Raw genomic sequence first — 17,607 nt, 5'->3', positions numbered from 1 at the left:
TTCATCCTCCAGGTACTGCCTGCATACTCTTGCCACATGAGGCCGGGCATTGTCATAGCATTAGGAGGAAACCAGGACCTACTGCACCAGCATAGGGTCGGACAATGGGTCCAAGGATTTCATCCTGATACCTAATGGCAGTCAAGATGCCGTTGTCTAGTCTGTAGAGGTCTGTGCGTCCCTCCATAGATATGCCTCCAAGATCATCACTGACCCACCACCAAACCAGTCATGCTAAACAATGTTACAGGCGTAATGATGTCACACGAAACTCCGCCCCCCACTGCTTTTGATCTCAACTCCATTACAGTAAATGGAGAAAAATAGCTTCCAGTTATGACCATTACGCGTAGAATTTCGAAATGAAACCTGCCCAACTTTTGTAAGGAAGCTGTAAGGAATGAGCCTGCCAAATTTCAGCCTTCTACCTACACGGGAACTTGGAAAATTAGTGATGAGTCAGTCAGTCAGTCAGTGAGGGCTTTCCCTTTTCTTAGTATAGATTTTCTTACAGCGTAAAGTCACAAGAAGACTGCAGAGATTCCACTGTTTGATCGACAAGGGCATGCTCACAAATTACACGTGTAATGCTACGAAAAATGCCTGCTGACACTTTAGTACGCAAGCAATAGTACGAGAATGCAGTTAGACTTCTTATTGGGCACATACACTGTCCACATCTAAACACTAGCGTGTTTCATGTGAAGCTTGAAAACCTTGAAGACCAATTTAGATTGTTTATGTTGGGTAGAATGCCCAGTTGGGGCTGGTGGTCTTAAGGCCTTGGAACCCCTGAGATTTTTTTTTCCCCAGCCCCCTGGAGTTTTTTTTTTTGTCCTCCCAGCCATCGGACCTTGCTTTATTCTTTGTTATTTGTATTGCCAATCTTATTTTTATTTTTGTTCACATCTTACCTGACCGGCAGAACTGAGCATGTCGCCCTGGGCAGCGCAAAATCTCATACCCACAACATCACCTGTGGTGTCCCACAGGGCTCTGTGCTAGGCCCCATCCTTTTCACCATCTACATGCTCCCTCTTGGAAATGTCATTAGCAGGCATGGTTTATCTTTCCATTAGCAGGCATGGTTTATCTTTCCATCGCTATGCTGATGACAGTCAGCTTTAGCTCAGGACTACCCCCGCCTGCTCTAGTGCTCCTCTGCTAATATCTACATTGACTACCTGCCTGGAGGAGATAGAGGCGTGGATGAGGCTCAATTTTTTTCAGCTAAACAGATCCAAAACAGAAGCCAACTTAGTTGGCACATCACATCATCTCCGCTCTTCTACCATCACCAGCATCACTTTCCCCGGCCAAAACATTCCCATTTCCACATATGTCACCAATTTGGGTGTAAAAATGGATCCTCAACTCACCGTTGACACCCACAAACACCTCTGTAAGTCTTCTTTCTACCACCTCAAGAACATTACTAAACTCCGCCCAACTCTCATCCTGGCAGATGCAGAGAAGCGTGTCCATGCCTTTGTCTCCTCCAGGCTGGATTACTGTAATGCACTCCTCATCGGGATTGCTGGCAGGAGTATTCAGAGACTCCAGTACATTCAGAATTGCGCTGCCAGGATCCTGATCATGGTGCGAAAGCATGACTATATCACCCCAATCCTGAAAACCCTTCACTGGCTCCTCGTCCCACTCAGAATAGAGTACAAGGTCGTTCTCCTTACCCATCAGTGCATTTATGGACATGACCCCCTTTACTTACAGGAACTCCTTACCCCTCATACCTCCTCACACACCCTCCGCTCTGTACACACTAACACTCTCCAAGTCCCTAGAACCAAGCTTCGCAGTATGGGTGATACGGCTTTTTCATCTGTGACGCCGAGACTGTGGAATGCCCTCCCTGACTACCTGAGAGCCCCACAGTCGACTGATGTTTTTAAACAGAATCTAAAAACTCATCTTTTTAGAAAGATATTTTGTTAAAGTATAAATAGATTTTCTTGTTTTATTATTTTTTATTTTTACTCTGTAGCACTTTGAGATTGCTAAAATAGAAAGTGCAATAACAATTATTATTTTTTAGAAACTTTTCTTTCTTCACATTGTAAAGCACTTTCAGCTATATAATTTGTATGAAAATGTGCTATGTAAACAAATGTTGTTGCTGTTGTTGTTATCATTAATGTGGATCCCCAAGTACTTGTAGGAGTGGACCATCTCTACATCCACTCCTTGAATAGTGACTGTACACAGAGGCTCATTGGTGTGGCGAAAGTCAGTAACCAGTTCCTTGCTTTTGCTGATGTTATGTTGCAGACAATTCTCTTTTCACCAAGAAACAAAGTTCTCTATCCGACTCCTATACACTTGTCTCATCCCCTTTATCAATACACCCCGTAAGTGCAGAAACCATTGTAAGGAGTGATATTCTTCTTTGGCAATACCAATTATACAAGTTCACATTGCATTCTTAACATAAAAAAACGATTAACAAAAATCAACCTATTTGAAAAAAAATGTAAATGAACATTTAAGAATTACAAGAATCAAAATTAAAATCATTTTTATCAGATACAAGCACACCTTACCATTTCAGGCAACTCTAGAAATTCATTCTTTAATATTAGCAATTCATTCACTGATAATATTGATGTTCTTCCAAAATCAACAAATTTCACCTCAGCAGTTCCATCTTCAAAAGTGCCTGCAATTAGAAATACTATAATTTGTAAGTCTGAGAAACTATCTGATGACTTAAAATAACAAAATGCAAATTCACAACACCTCACAAATACAGTACACCTCCAAAATTCGCGGGGTTTAAGTTCCTAGAACACCTGCGAATTGTGAAAAACCGCGAATTTTGGATGTGGTTAAAAAAAATGCCAATTGTTATAGTTTAAACCCTAAATATGCCCCCAAAACACTAATTTCAAACTCAGCTTAATACATTACCTAAAAAAAGAATGTAAAGGTAAACCCGTATACTGCACAGTACTGTACTGCTATGTCTCCCACAGTGCTAGAATATAAAATACTGATGTTACCGCTATATGTACTGTAATTCATGCAAGCGCGTTTTCATTGCCAGAAGCCTTAGAAGGTACAGGGCCTTTCCGCGGCATCTTGGGACTTTAACTCTTAAACTGCCACGTACTTGGGGGTAAATGCATCCCTGGACGCCAAATACTTTTTTGCTGCCCTTTAAGTAAATGCCACAATTCACAAATAAAAACTGAAAATTTAATGGAACACTTTTTTCTTGCAAAGTGCATCACAATTACTGCAACACTGATCATTTTACATACTGCTAATGAACTATAAAACCTAATTAAAAAAACTATTGGAACAATATATATAAGGTATAACTGACGCCATGGATGAAATAACCGAGCCAACTGCACTTGAACTGGCTGCACGCAAGCACACAGAGGTAAACGCTGATGCTGGCAGGCTATAGTGCAGCGGCTCAATCATAGAGACAGTCAGGCTGCAGGGTGTCACGCTTGGGTCACAGAATTGCACAGAATCACAGGAGATTGAAGAGACAGGAACTTTACTCAAACACTTCAAACAAAAATGTCTCTTTCAGAAGTAAAATGAGCTCAGTATGCAGTTAGTTATCGATTAAAAAAATAGGCAAACATCATAGGGGAGCACAACGGGAGCGGGACCCACAACAGGAGCAGAGGATGTCTGGGGGAGGAGAGAGAAACAAAGCAATCAGCCAAAAGGACACGTGCTCTTCAGGCCTTTAAGTATGTGTAGCGTTTTGTTTGAAAAACACTCAGCTGGGGATACATTACAGTCAATCAGCAGCAAGGAGAAATACATAACACTGTAGCAGTCTGGTGCCGCTAAGATTCACACCATTGAGAAGATTGCGATTTATTTATTTTTATTTTAAATAAAACAAAGAGCAAACAAAACACACAGAGTAAATCATGGAAAACGTTCATGAAAAATGGCAACGTAATGATGAAAATAGGTAGTCCAGAGATCCACACATTGAATGGGAATGTACAGGTAGTCCTACCGCTAATTCGTGAAATGGTAAAGATGGGTTCAGGAGCACTCCTTTCTTTGCAGGATGGCCATGAATCCACTTACAGTACTCATGTTCACAGGCAGACGGCAGACAATCCAGACACACAAAACGATCCAGGACAAAATGAATAAGCACAGGTAACCCAACAGGAGGCAGGCAGACAGGAACTTGTAGCACAAATTACAGAAACTTTTTTTTTTGCTTTTGGTCACTGGCCCCCTTTTTAAAAGCCACGGTGACATCCTTTGACCCCAACAGTCCCAGCACCCTCAGCAGAAGACCAATCAGAGCCACTGCAGGGACTGCGAAAGAGGTAGACATGAAAGGAATAACTTTGGAGGTCAATCAGCACCCCGAAAGCAGAAAGTAGACTTCACGAAGTATATGTGTACCAAATTTCAGATCAATAGTTCACAGTTTGCAAGCTACTGGTGGATTTAAAATCCTGAACAGACAAACGGACAGCATGGTAGCGTATTATATATAAGGATTGAGGAAAAGTTATTTATAGATAATTATCTATCTTTTTACCACTCCAGCCTACTAGTAAACAAAGGTTGCAAACACACAATGTAATATTAATCTTACAAATACAGAGAGAACACAAAATTGTCTCAAAAACACTTCTTTGACAATTGTCTTTGAGTTGACAATGCTATTTGTTTCAGCCTGTTCTAAAGAATTATTTACCATGAATGGAGAAGTGAATTAATTAATCCCAAATTATGATTATGGTCCTATTAGAATTCCACAAAAAGAAAAAAACTTAAAATTTGTACAATGTTAAAACAATAAAAAGGTAGTTTTTAAAGCATAAATAGATTATTTTTTTCTGTGTTTTTCAAACTAAAGTCTGTATAAAAATATCAAATTTACCCGTTACTTTTGCTCGGTACCAGATATCCTCAAAGAAAGCTGCACAAGCCTGATGAAGATATGGGTAACATATTTTTAAATTATCTTCTGTCTTACTGTAGTAGTCTTGCAGTTTTGAGGAGAGATTCAGAAATTCTGCATTTTCAGCCTGTGTGCAATAAAACAGTTAAACAATGATAGAGCCAAACATTATTTTTAAGTTTTTTAATAGGAATTATACATTTCCTTAGAAAAAATTCTAGGAAATAAATTTTTAAAAACCCCAAAACATTCTCAATAAATCTATCTTCAAGTATTTTTAATTAATTCAGTAAACTAGAAAAACACAATATATTTATAATTACGTTTGGATAAAAAGATTAAAAAATAAATGAAACAATTCAAAATATTACATACAGAAAGGAAGTATTCAAATAATTCAATTTTCACACAAAGTAGACATTTTTTGAAACTCACCCAATTTATCAGTTGAATATGAAAATCTGAGGGTGTAAAAACATACGACACAACAGCATTAAACTTAACACCATGTTCTGGAAACAAAGCAGCTGTATAAGATGAGATACTTTTGCTGTAAACAGTATTGAAAGTTGACCCACAATTTGGAGAGCTGAACCTTAAAAATGGAAGGGGAAAAAAAAAACCTCATGAGAAGTACAATTAACCTAATAAACATTTTTTCAGCTTATCTTATCTTTACCAAAGATGTCAATACAGTAATTAGATCAATCTATTTTCAAAGGTTGTGGGGAAGCTGGAACCTACCCCAGCAACCATTGGGCACAAGGTAGGAGCAGTTCCTGGACAGGGAATCGGTCCATTACAGGGTGAAAACACACACACACACAGACAGACACAATAGCTGATTTCAGCAGTGTCAATTGATCTAACCTGCATGGCTTTTGGCTGTGGAAAGGAAACAAAAAATGTCTTATAAAAATATACAAAGATTTTTTTTTTATTTTTTTTTTTTTATTTATTTATTTTTTTTAAAGTAAGGTACCTTAAAATACAAAAACATACTAAGACATTCAACAAGTCCAGAGCAGTAGTGTTCAACCTGTAGTATGTGTACCACACACACATACACACCCCGTCGGGAAAAATGAGCACAAATCAACACACAGAGAGAGGTAAAGAACTCACTGCACAAACTTGGTGTTGCAGTTACACCTCAAGGGGTGTAACTTTAAACAATTAGCTCAGAAGAAGAAAAAATAAGGAACCAGCTGTCATTTGCAGTCATTTTAATTTTGATATACGGAACTGAAACAATGGCCACAGTAATTGCCACAAGTAACCTTGACAAAAACAGACATTTTGCCATCCATCCAATTGACTGATAGTAATGGGCATAGCTTCTGTTTTAAATACATCCATCCATTTCAGGATTGGTAGAAATGGGTGTCTATCCCAGCTGCACCATGCACAAAATACATATCTGTTTACAACAGTGACAAAATTAGCCGCTCAAAATATTAATTTCAAAATAACATTTACTTGGGTAGTTTTGAAACATTCACCATTACCCAGGCATTTGTGTAGCTCAGTTTTTAAAGATCTGAAGGCAATCCTCTAACAACACAATATGTAATATGTTAACAGAAGGGCAAAATCTCAGAGGTGCACGGCTGCTGGCACAGAAAAAGTAATCACTGAAATACTGTTAACACTAGAATCCCTGAAGCCTATGAAAAAAAAAGTTGTAAGGCTGGGTCAGCTTAAATTCCTTCACACCTTGTATTCAGCATCTTTGTTTTGCAAAAGTCTCAATCAGCAACAGCAGATGAAGTCAAGTCAGATGCTGAAGTCACTTTATCTGGGAGTTAAGGGTATGGAATTTTATAGGGTCAATAGAATTTCATTATTTGGAATACATACATTTCCTGCATGTTCCATGTCTACAACAATTTGGGTAAATGTAGGACAACAGGAAATGCAAGGTAAAAAATGTTGAACACATAACTAAAACAGAAACTTCCTTCATGTTATGCTAATAATGACAAAATGCTGACGTGAAGTGTATAACTGAAGTCCGTCCAAATATCAAAAAAAAACACTTTCACAAAAGGTATATAACAAGTGTGCTTTTACTCAAGAATATACTGTACCCAAAGAAAAATATATCATTTACATGTTACCGTCAATGAGTAAAAATCTATGGCCAAATATCAATCGACACAAAGTCTAAATGTCTGCTTGGCTGATACAAAGGTAAGTACTACTGCCTCATTTTGAATAGCAAGCTGCTATTATTATTGCTATTATATAATAAAAATTTACATTTGACTTCAGTCTGTAATACCCGATGTAAATTTTTGCTACTTGTAAAAGTTAGCTTTTTTTAATTCAGGTTTATTCTCTTAGTCACTTACACGTGGTACAACAAAACAGGGACGAAGTGTAAAGTACAAAATCAGCAAACCCGCAAGCTGAATTGAAGTAAATCAGTAAGTGAATGGAATCATCTTCTCATACAAAAGACAGGAATAATGTATATTGTTAGAAGATGAAAAGCCGAGACTTGTTTGAGAAACGAGGACAATGGCTGTGCCCAAATTGTTACTATTCAAAACATTGATCTCATGTACCAGACAGATTTGCTTATGTGAAGGATTTTGGTGTCTGTTTAGAGATACTCAAATATTCAAAACTTTCAATGTGGTTTCATGTTACTAACAATTGACACAAATTGTCATTTGCTAGGGGACTGTCTTGCATGTTGAGGTAAATAAAAAGGTTCAAGCAGTAACTGAGCTTTACAAACAAACATCACTTATGACAAAGTACACACTATAAATATTTACTAATAACGAAAAACAGTAATAATCCTTAGTTTTATGTAATTATCCCAATCACAAAATGTTATGATAATTCTCATTGTCAATGGAATGACAACTCTTAAAGCCTGAGCTGTTTCACTTCACATATACTGCATTCTCTCACATGTATGCTTAGGGAACACCCTCACTGCTATGCCAAGGTAAGCAAGTTCACCACGTGGCGAGAGGGGGTCCTGCTGCAACTAACTATAGAAACTAACAGGCCAAGGTTGACAGCACTTCATAAGTGCATTTTCCAGGCATTCTATAAAGGAAGAAAAAGTATTGTACAGTAGCAAAAATGATTACACAACAATCTTTTTGATGTGTAAATATGATGCCTGTGCTAAAAGAAATGATAGTTATGTCTTATTTGTTTTATAAGTACCCATCAGCATACACACCTTCCAAATCAGCTGAAAACTCGTTCAAGACTATAAAATGCAACTTCAAACAATGAACATCCACTTTGCTCAGGCAAAATTGAACAAAACAGTGTGATTATTCAATATTGAACATATGTGCATTAACAAGGTGAAAGAACAGTAAATTAAACACACCTTTGGCAAAAAAAATGCTTTTACACATTTTAATGAATGAGGGGTATAAAATTGAAGTTAAAAATTAAAAAAGTTAAATCAGAAAAAGTGGAAACCTCTATAAATTAAAATGAATGCAACATATATCTTGCCATTTACCTTGCAAGTCCTAGGAATACTAAGAATTCTCTGACAGAAACTGGTAAGCCATTTCTTCTTTTATCTAGGTAAGATGACCTTAAATCGACAAGTAAAATATCTCTGTCCATTCCAAACACTTTCATCTTCACTGCTTTGGTTCCTACAGCCTTCAAAAATTCTACTCGTGCTTCAGGAGCCCAACCTTTATTCTTGTTAAAATAAAAAACAAAACTATTAATTGTAATTAAAAACATTATACACACACATACATACATCATTTCATACACACTGTACATGCACATCCACATACATACATACACACACAGTACAGGGCAAAAGTTTGGACACACCTCCTCATTCAATGTGTTTTCTTTATTTTCATGACCATTTACATTGGTAGATTCTCACTGAAGTAATCAAAACTATGAATGAACACATGTGGAATTATGTACTTAAAAAAAGGTGAAATAACTGAAAACATTTCAGGTGACTACCTGTTGAAGCTCATCGAGAGAATGCCAAGAGTGTGCAAAGCAGTAATCAGAGCAAAGGGTGGCTACTTTGAAGAAACTAGAATATAAAACATGTTTTCAGTTATTTCACCTTTATATATATATATATATATATATATACACACACACATACACACCCACACACTGCATATACATATATATGTACACATATACATATATACATATACAGTGGAACCTTGGTTTACGAGTGTTTTGCAAGACGAACAAAAATTTGTAATAAATTTTGACTTGATAAACGAGCGATGTCTTGCAATACGAGTAGTATGGATACACTTTGTCTGCTGAGCGTCATGTGATCACAACTGAGCTGATGGTTCTTCTCTCTCCTTATCTCGCTCGCTCAGCGCTCTCTCTCTCTCTCTCTCATCTCGCTCGCTCGCCCAGCGCGTCTCTCTCTCTCTCCTTATCTCGCTCGCCCAGCGCGTCTCTTTCTCTCTCTCCTTATCTCTCACCCAGCGCGTCTTTCTCTCTCTCTCTCTCCTTATCTCGCTCGCTCGCCCAGGGCGCCTCTCTCTCTCTCATCTCGCTCGCTCGCCCAGCGCGTCTCTCTCTCTCTATCGCGGCCGTCTCTCTCAGACTCCGTCTGAGTCTGTGTGCCTCACTCATATAGTCAACATCCGTACGAGCGTATACTACTTACTACAGCATTGTGACTGTGTGTGTGTGCTGTGAAGTGCGAGTCCCCATTAGCTCCCCAAAACACGAAGCTGAGTCTCAGTACTTTAACACCAGCTTTATTCAGCTTGAAACAGCAACAGCGCTGTTATTTATTGTAGCGGGATCTTTATAATGTTCCTTGAATGACCCATTGATGACAGGCGCTTATAGCATGTCTGTGATCTTTTTGGATGCGCTTATACGGCGAACTGCTACAGCACTGGGAGACTGCAATTGCTTTGGGACGCTCTTCCGCGTCTCGTCCCGTTGGGTGGAATCCCACATGAGTTTAGAAACTCACCCCAGCCATGATTCTTTTTAAAGGTAAAGTGCAGATTAATTTGTATTATGTAGTTTACTTTATATTTTGTATTAATCATTTTTATATGAATAGTTTTGGGTTGTGCAACGAATCATCTGAGTTTCCATTATTTCTTATGGGGAAATTCGCTTTGATATACGAGTGCTTTGGATTGTGAGCACGCTTCTGGAACGAATTATGCTCGCAAACCGAGGTTCCACTGTATATATACATACAGTATCTCACAAAAGTGAGTACACCCCTCACAATTTTGTAAATATTTCATTATATCTTTTCATGTGACAACACTGAAGATATGACTTTGATACAATGTAAAGTAGTCAGTGAACAGCTTGTATAACAGTGTAAATTTGCTGTCCCCTCAAAACACACACACACACATATATATACTGTATATATATATATATATATATATATATATATATATATATATATACACACAGTATATATATATACTAGCAAAATACCAGCCAAGAGCGGAGAAGTAGTGTGTTAAAGTTATGAAAATGAAAAGCAAACATTTTAAAAATAACGTAAGATGATTGTTAATGTAATTGTTTTGTCATTGATATGAGTGTTGTTGTCATATCTATCTATTTATATATATATATATATATATATATATAGCAAAATAGCTGCGATTGGCAGCGGAGAAGTAAAAAGAAAAGGAAACATTTTAATAATAACGTAACATGATTGACAATGTAATTGTTTTGTAATTGTCATGAGTGTTGCTGGCATATATATATATATATATATATATATATATATATATACACACACACAGACACATATAAAAACATATATATACATATAAACATATATATATATATACACATCTATACACATATATATATACAGTTATATATATACATATACACACATACATATATATATATACACATATATATACAAATCTACATATATATATCTACATATATATATTAGGTGGGACTCGATTAAAAAATTAATCCAATTAATTAGAGGCTGTGTAAGAATTAATCTTGATTAATCGTATGTAATCGCACGTAAATTTGCCCCAAATCGCAAATGTTTTTTTTTTATTTAAAACGGTTTTAGTGGGCGACAGAATCAAATAATAGACATGGACATGAATATTGTAAACTGAAGCTGTTTTAATTTCTGAAAAAAGCTTTTAAACTGCATTTGAATTCAAAACAGAAACAAAAATATCATCCCTGGTTAAAATTGGGCAGACTTAAAAATAAAGTGGTAGTTTAAGTACTTTAAGTACATTTTCAGAATAGTATTGTCTTTAAATAATAATAACCAAAATTTCACCATAAAGTGCAGTTTTTCTTCTTAAAAAAATAAGTCAGAAACATAAAAGGTAATTTGACCAGCTTACTCTTTAAACTCTGAGTAACATTAGCCAAAATTATTTTGTACATTAGGCTAAAACAGTGTGATCATTGAACATTTTGTAATTAGATGTATTTAGAATTACTAACGGTCACGGAAGTCCAATGATCCCCAGTAAGAGCCACAAAGTCCGCTTTCTGTAATGCATCTAATTTTGCTTGCTTTTCAGTGTGCACAAAACCATGCTTTTATCAAGGCTTACTCGGGTAGTCGAAATGATCAGTCGTAGGAACGCGCTTTATTCCGACTCTAACATTTTTGTAGCTGTGATGTGTGCATCAGTGTAATGGATGTACCAGGAAATCATGCATTGACAAAAGTTCCCGTTTGCTTGGAATTGAAAGTGTGATTAAATGCGTTATTTTTAACGCGCTTATGGAGTACATGCATCGAAGCTTCTCAACTGTGCTTGTGCTAAGAAAGGGAAAATTTTAAAAATAACGTAACATGATTCTGCGTTAACCTAATATTTTTCATACGTCCCAAACCAAGGAGATGGGAAGGTAAAATGAATCAGTAGCTGCATACATAGTCAGTACATCCCTCTCGGGAATCGAACCTCGAATGTCGGCGTTAGAGGCAAAGACTCTACAATTGCGCCACCGCTTGTCTATGCTAAAGTATGTATTGTAGATCGGGCTATAGATATACATTTATATATATATACCCGTGTATCGCAGTGGAGAAGTAGAAGTTATGAAAAAGAAAAGGGAACATTTTAAAAATAACGTAACATGATTGTCAATATACAGTAATTGTTTTGTGAGTGTTATTGAATGTTGCTGTCATCAAGGATTTGATTATCATTATTTCTTTCAATCAGGCTCGTATTTGTACGATGTGTTCAAGTTACATTCCGTGTTTGTCAATCGTTGTAAAGATAAGAGGTTTCATTCATCGATTAGTTCCTTACTGCATCAATAAACAGCTCGTCTTCCTTTTTATCTGTGATGTGACAAACTGCATGCACGGGTTTTTTTTTTTTTACGCTGTCTTCCTTTAGCGGGACATTGACTTTTTCCACCGTGTGCTTTGTTTCCACAGTAGCTGCATTTATGAATATGCTTATCAGACGCTTCATATTTTTTGCTGCCTTTTCAATTGTGTAATTCGGTTTTGTTCAGCTCTTTGGAACTGTTGCTTTTATCTGTGCACTGCATCAGTTCACGTGAGCCACTCGGTGTACTTGCATCGAAGGTTCCCAGCTGTGCTGGTGCCATCTCGTGCTATGTCCATAGCTTTATTTAATGTTACCTTAGTCCTGGCACTTAAAACTTTCTCTGGCAGTTTCGCTGAGTTTGTGTCAAACACCACCCTGACCATCTCATCTTCCTCTCCATAAGCACAGTCCTTCACCCGTGAATATTTACCCGTGGCAGTTTGCTATTGGATTGCCGCTGATGGATGGCCTTATATGGGCAGGCACTAAATTACAAACGCCAGCGGCAGCCTGTCTATGAACTTAATTTAAAGTGTAGGTTTACATCGTGCTTTGTTTCCGAAGTAGCAGAACTCGCTTCTTATTGTTTCGCTGCCTTCTCAATTATATAATGCATGTTTTCTTGAGCGTTTTTTGAGGTCTTCCTGGTTTTCTATGTACTGCGTGATTACGTGGGAGGCGTGATGATGTCACACGAAACTCCGCCCCCACGGCGTTGAAGCTCATCTCCATTACAGTAAATGGAGAAAAACTGCTTCCAGTTATGACCATTACGCGTAGAATTTCGATATAAAACCTGTCCAACTTTTGTAAGGAAGCTGTAAGGAATCAACCTGCCAAATTTCAGCCTTCCACCCACACGGGAAGTTGGAGAATTAGTGATGAGTCAGTGAGTGCGTGAGTGCGTGAGTGAGTCAGTGAGGGCTTTGCCTTTTATTAGTATAGATATATATATATATATATATATATATATATATATATAAACACACATATATATACAGTATATATATATATATATATACACACACACACACATACACACAGTACAACATTTCTAAATAAAATGATCTAAATATGCATAAATTAAACAAATCACTCTAGAAAATAAACAGGAATGATCTTTATTTTACATCACTCAGAGTTAGTTGAAATAAACACCGTAATAAAAATTTTTAATGGCTTTAAGACAATCAGGCTATACTTTGCTATATAAAGTTGGCTACCTTTGAATTCTTAAACTTACAATATTTTCCATGGATTTCATGTCTAACATATTAATACTAATATTAGTTAATAAGTATACGTGGCATCAGATATAAAAGTTTAAAAATCTTCCAGAAATCTGTTAGTTAGAAAACACAAAGATTTAAAAAAGAAAAAAAAAAAAGACTACATTACTAAAACCTCTTACAAAACCACGAAACCTACCACATCTGCTGGTACAATGTTTTTCAGCGAACATTTCAGAGCCAGGGGTGGAGTCTTTAATTCTTGCTGTATCACAGCATCAGGCTTTTTGATATATTGGATTAGGCTTTTTATCAATGTTGTTTGTACACCAGCCTGAGTTGGTGTAACACTGGGACTAAGAAAAACAAATGAAAATCAAGATATAAACTTGCATACTTGTTTTTTATCCTCTGAGAACAAATATAATATAAACGCTTTTTACCAAAGAAGATGCAAGTTAAGGGTAAACATGATTACCACCAGATCAAAACGTGGATAAATATAGCAATAAGCAATGCTTTATTATACAAAGATCTTATCCAAAGATCTTGACCATACATTGTTGTTCTCTCCCTTGTTAAATTAATCTTAGCCTGAAGGAATCTATTAGTTTTTTACATTTAAGATTTTTCGTTTAAAGATTTACCAGTGTTGTTATATATATATATATATATATATATATATATATATAAATATAAATAAATAAAAACACACAGGGAACTCCAGTTTCTGTATTACATCTTGCCTGAAGAAGGGGCCTGAGTTGCCTCAAAAGCTTGCATATTGTAATCTTTTTAGTTAGCCAATAAAAGGTGTCATTTTGCTTGGCTTTTTTCTTCACTTTTTCACAACTTACTGTTCTATCTGGCTTTGCCTGGAAGAGTGATAACATGCACAATACCTGCATGAAATAAAGAAATATCACACTTTTCATCTCCTCATTATCACAGAATGAGATATTTTATTACTATTAGTATTACTTTGCATCTAGTGCTTCTGAGTTTATTAAGCACACATGGGTTATTTGATCCCTTATTGTCATAGACAAAAACTGAATGTGACCCTTTTGCTTGTCATAAAATAGGACTTCAGAAAAGAGGGAATGAATTTTTAATATGCTCAGCCATTAAGCGAGTTATTGTGCAGCACACATATAAATCTTGTCTTTTTCCATCTGTAAGACACTAGGGGTCGCTGTTGCACCTTTCAGTCCAACAGAGAGACACACTGAACAGAGTAAAAATGACCAAGAATGTATTTAATTCTTTTTCTTCTTGTTACAGTGCCCAGAAGCACCTCTGCCACCATAAACAGGCTAAACCAATAATAATACAATGAATCACCACAAATCTCTACTCCACACCTCCCAGCAAGCTCTGTAGTCTACCTCCGAACTCCAGCTATCTTGCTGGGATTCCAACAATCCTTCATATAGTGTCTGACCCACTGGAGAAGTTCTGTTTTCTGTCAGCCCGGAAGTACTTCGGAACTTCTGTCCCCGTGACTCAATAGTAATTCCAGGCTATGGAAAAGATACACGAGTCCCCAAGTACCCCTGCAGCATCTCCTGGCGGAACCCACTGCATCCAGCAGGGCTGAGAAGCCAAACTCCAAATTCCATGGTGTCCTGCAGAAATCTGGTGTACCGCTATACTGTAGGGACATTGCCATCTGACATCTTGGAGGAGGCAGTGTCCCTCTGTAGCAGCTTTCCCCTTTCCCTTTGAGCGTTCCAGCCGTCCGCCACACAACACACTTAAATATTTATAAATTCTCTAGAATTATTGTGGTCAATAAGAGCACCTGAAATTAGTCTTGCTTTGTTATGCAATTACTTCTAAGTCTTTTGAATTAAAAAATCATGTCGCTATCATGTTGTGTTCTGGAGATATTGAGGTTAAATGATAAAATGGTCTAGTGAAAATGCCAACCTTTAATAAGGCTGTGTCAGTTTTTATTTGTTTATACATATTTATACATAGAAATTCTAAAATTCGATTAGCCTACATTCTTATTTATACTATACCAGAAATAACAAGAAATTTGATAGTTTTCGCATGCTGCTCTAACAGAGTGGTTCTCAACTTTTATTCCTCCAAGATCTCCCAGTGCACCAAGTGAATATACAAGGCCTCACTCCAACACAAGTTATATTTACCTTATTGTACTTCTGCTGGAATTTTTCCAATTATGCTCGATTTTGAATTTACACGCATTAACAAAATCATATTAGCTGCTTCTATTGTTACACTGCTGTGTTTTTATTGCCACTTTAGATCATTCTGATAACAAAAGCTGCTCACGATTTACTTGGCTCAAGTATTACCTTTTAAATTATGCATAAAATGATCACAAATTTCAAAAATTAAAAATCAACTTTTAAAATGCTAAATTAATTGTTGCAGAGATTTTTTAATAAGCTAAATACAGAAGCTAATTCACTATCCTCATTATCCAGCCCCAGAGAGGCTATATCAGCAATAAACAAATTTAACACAAGCTTAAAAGCAAATACATTTTCTGTTCACAAGCAACAATGAAGTTTGCAGAAAAAACAAATACATCAGATAAGGCAGCAGAAACAGCTGAGTAAGCCAAAACTTCTAAAAAGCAAGCACAGTGGCAGCAGAGTTGCATTTAAAGTTGAGCAGCCATATGACCAGCCCACAGCTTAGTAGCTGCAATGCATTGTACTAATATTAATACAAGAGGACACCAGAGATGCATTATAATGGAAAGTGTAAATGTAATCCACCTGAAATGTCTAACGGATAAATCTCAATGTGGATGCATGGTTCTGGGTGTGTTTGTTCTCTATGCAATCCTATATTCTTGATTCAATCTCAACAAAAATTCTGCACTGACACTTTAGTTTGTGAGGGGAAAACTACTTTGAAACCCAAAATTTTGACACTGTGGTAACTATGTAGGGCATTTGTCCTTTTCACTACACTAAGTTTTAAGGACAGTACCGTTTCCCAGATTTTAAGACCCAAAATAAATTAATCTGTCTCTGGGACAGTAAACTTTAAGACCGTTTATAGAAATTAGATAGTTCTGCCTTAGAGTCAATGCCAGGTACTGAAGATATAAACATATAATTATTATGTCAAACAAATGTTAAAGAAGGCCTTTGAGAAAACTGCCATTGACAAAATGGTTCACTTTAAAAACATAAGTTTGACACTTCTGGTGAAGCTTGATTTTTAGCGATTTGAGTTATGTGCTGCTATTTCATAATTATTTTCAGTCATTCTGAGACCCCGTGGGACTTAACTGCTGCCTTCAGCTGAAAACCACCACCAGACAGAAATTAAATTTTATACATATATATAGATAAGGCTCTCTATTATAAAAAAAAATATGGGAGGGAATGACTTGGAGACGATACGTGATCTTCACGTTAAGATCACGGAAGACATTTAAAAGGCCAAGAGACTGACCTAAGAACGTCTCGCGGGGACGTAGAACATGAGATTCTTGCAAGACACGCCCTACTTACAAGCAATATCAAATAAGACCACGAAGAGAAAAACCATCAGTCGTGTAAATGCTTTGACCACACACAGATCCAGGGCTCTCACCATATATAAAGTGTATAAGGACAGAGCCAAACAAAGACAAATTATTACTCACAGAAATAATGGAAAGGTGAAAAGAGATTGAATATATGGACATTGGCGATATGTCAGAATTATGTAAATATTGTAAGGCTTTGAAGTTCAAGTCAGAGACTTGTAGATTGTCTAATTCAGGGGTCCCCAACTCCAGTCCTAGAAGGGCCCCAGTGGCTGAATGTTTTCATTCTAACCCTTTTCTTAATTAATGCACTGTTTTTGCGCTAATTAACTTCTTTTGAATCAATTTCAATTGACTTGTTTAAGATTTTTTTCCCCCGAATTTCTTCATTGTTCCTCTGAATTGCTTCATTTCTTAAATAGAAATGAAATGTGAAGTGAGTGAGCCAACTAAGACAGGGCCTCAAACACCAACCAATTTCACGCCAACCAGTTGCTTAATTAGGTGCGGATTCTTGTCGTTAATTAAACCCGTTCTTTAATTCCATGGCTTGTTGCTGCTTCATTATGCAAAGGCATACATTTGTGAAATTTGGACCTGAGCAAATCAACATCCTCGAGACCTTCA

General features: G+C 36.7%; 1 protein-coding gene across 1 annotated transcript in view; it reads right to left on the bottom strand.

The window, feature by feature from the left end:
* Positions 1 to 17,607, bottom strand: part of rnf17 (ring finger protein 17) — a 315,372-nt gene that overhangs the window by 209,147 nt on the left and 88,618 nt on the right. Inside the window, exons 10-14 of the mRNA XM_039746236.1 lie at positions 13,660 to 13,816; positions 8,415 to 8,605; positions 5,351 to 5,510; positions 4,895 to 5,042; positions 2,559 to 2,674 (exon numbers count right to left, since the gene is read on the bottom strand). Coding sequence (XP_039602170.1) covers positions 2,559 to 2,674; positions 4,895 to 5,042; positions 5,351 to 5,510; positions 8,415 to 8,605; positions 13,660 to 13,816 — 772 coding nt within the window. The remainder of the gene's footprint in view (positions 1 to 2,558; positions 2,675 to 4,894; positions 5,043 to 5,350; positions 5,511 to 8,414; positions 8,606 to 13,659; positions 13,817 to 17,607) is intronic.

This window comes from Polypterus senegalus, chromosome 2 (genome assembly GCF_016835505.1).
Source record: "Polypterus senegalus isolate Bchr_013 chromosome 2, ASM1683550v1, whole genome shotgun sequence".
NCBI lineage: Eukaryota > Metazoa > Chordata > Cladistia > Polypteriformes > Polypteridae > Polypterus > Polypterus senegalus.
Note: the sequence above shows the minus strand (reverse complement) of the source record. Positions and strands in the feature narration are given on the sequence as shown.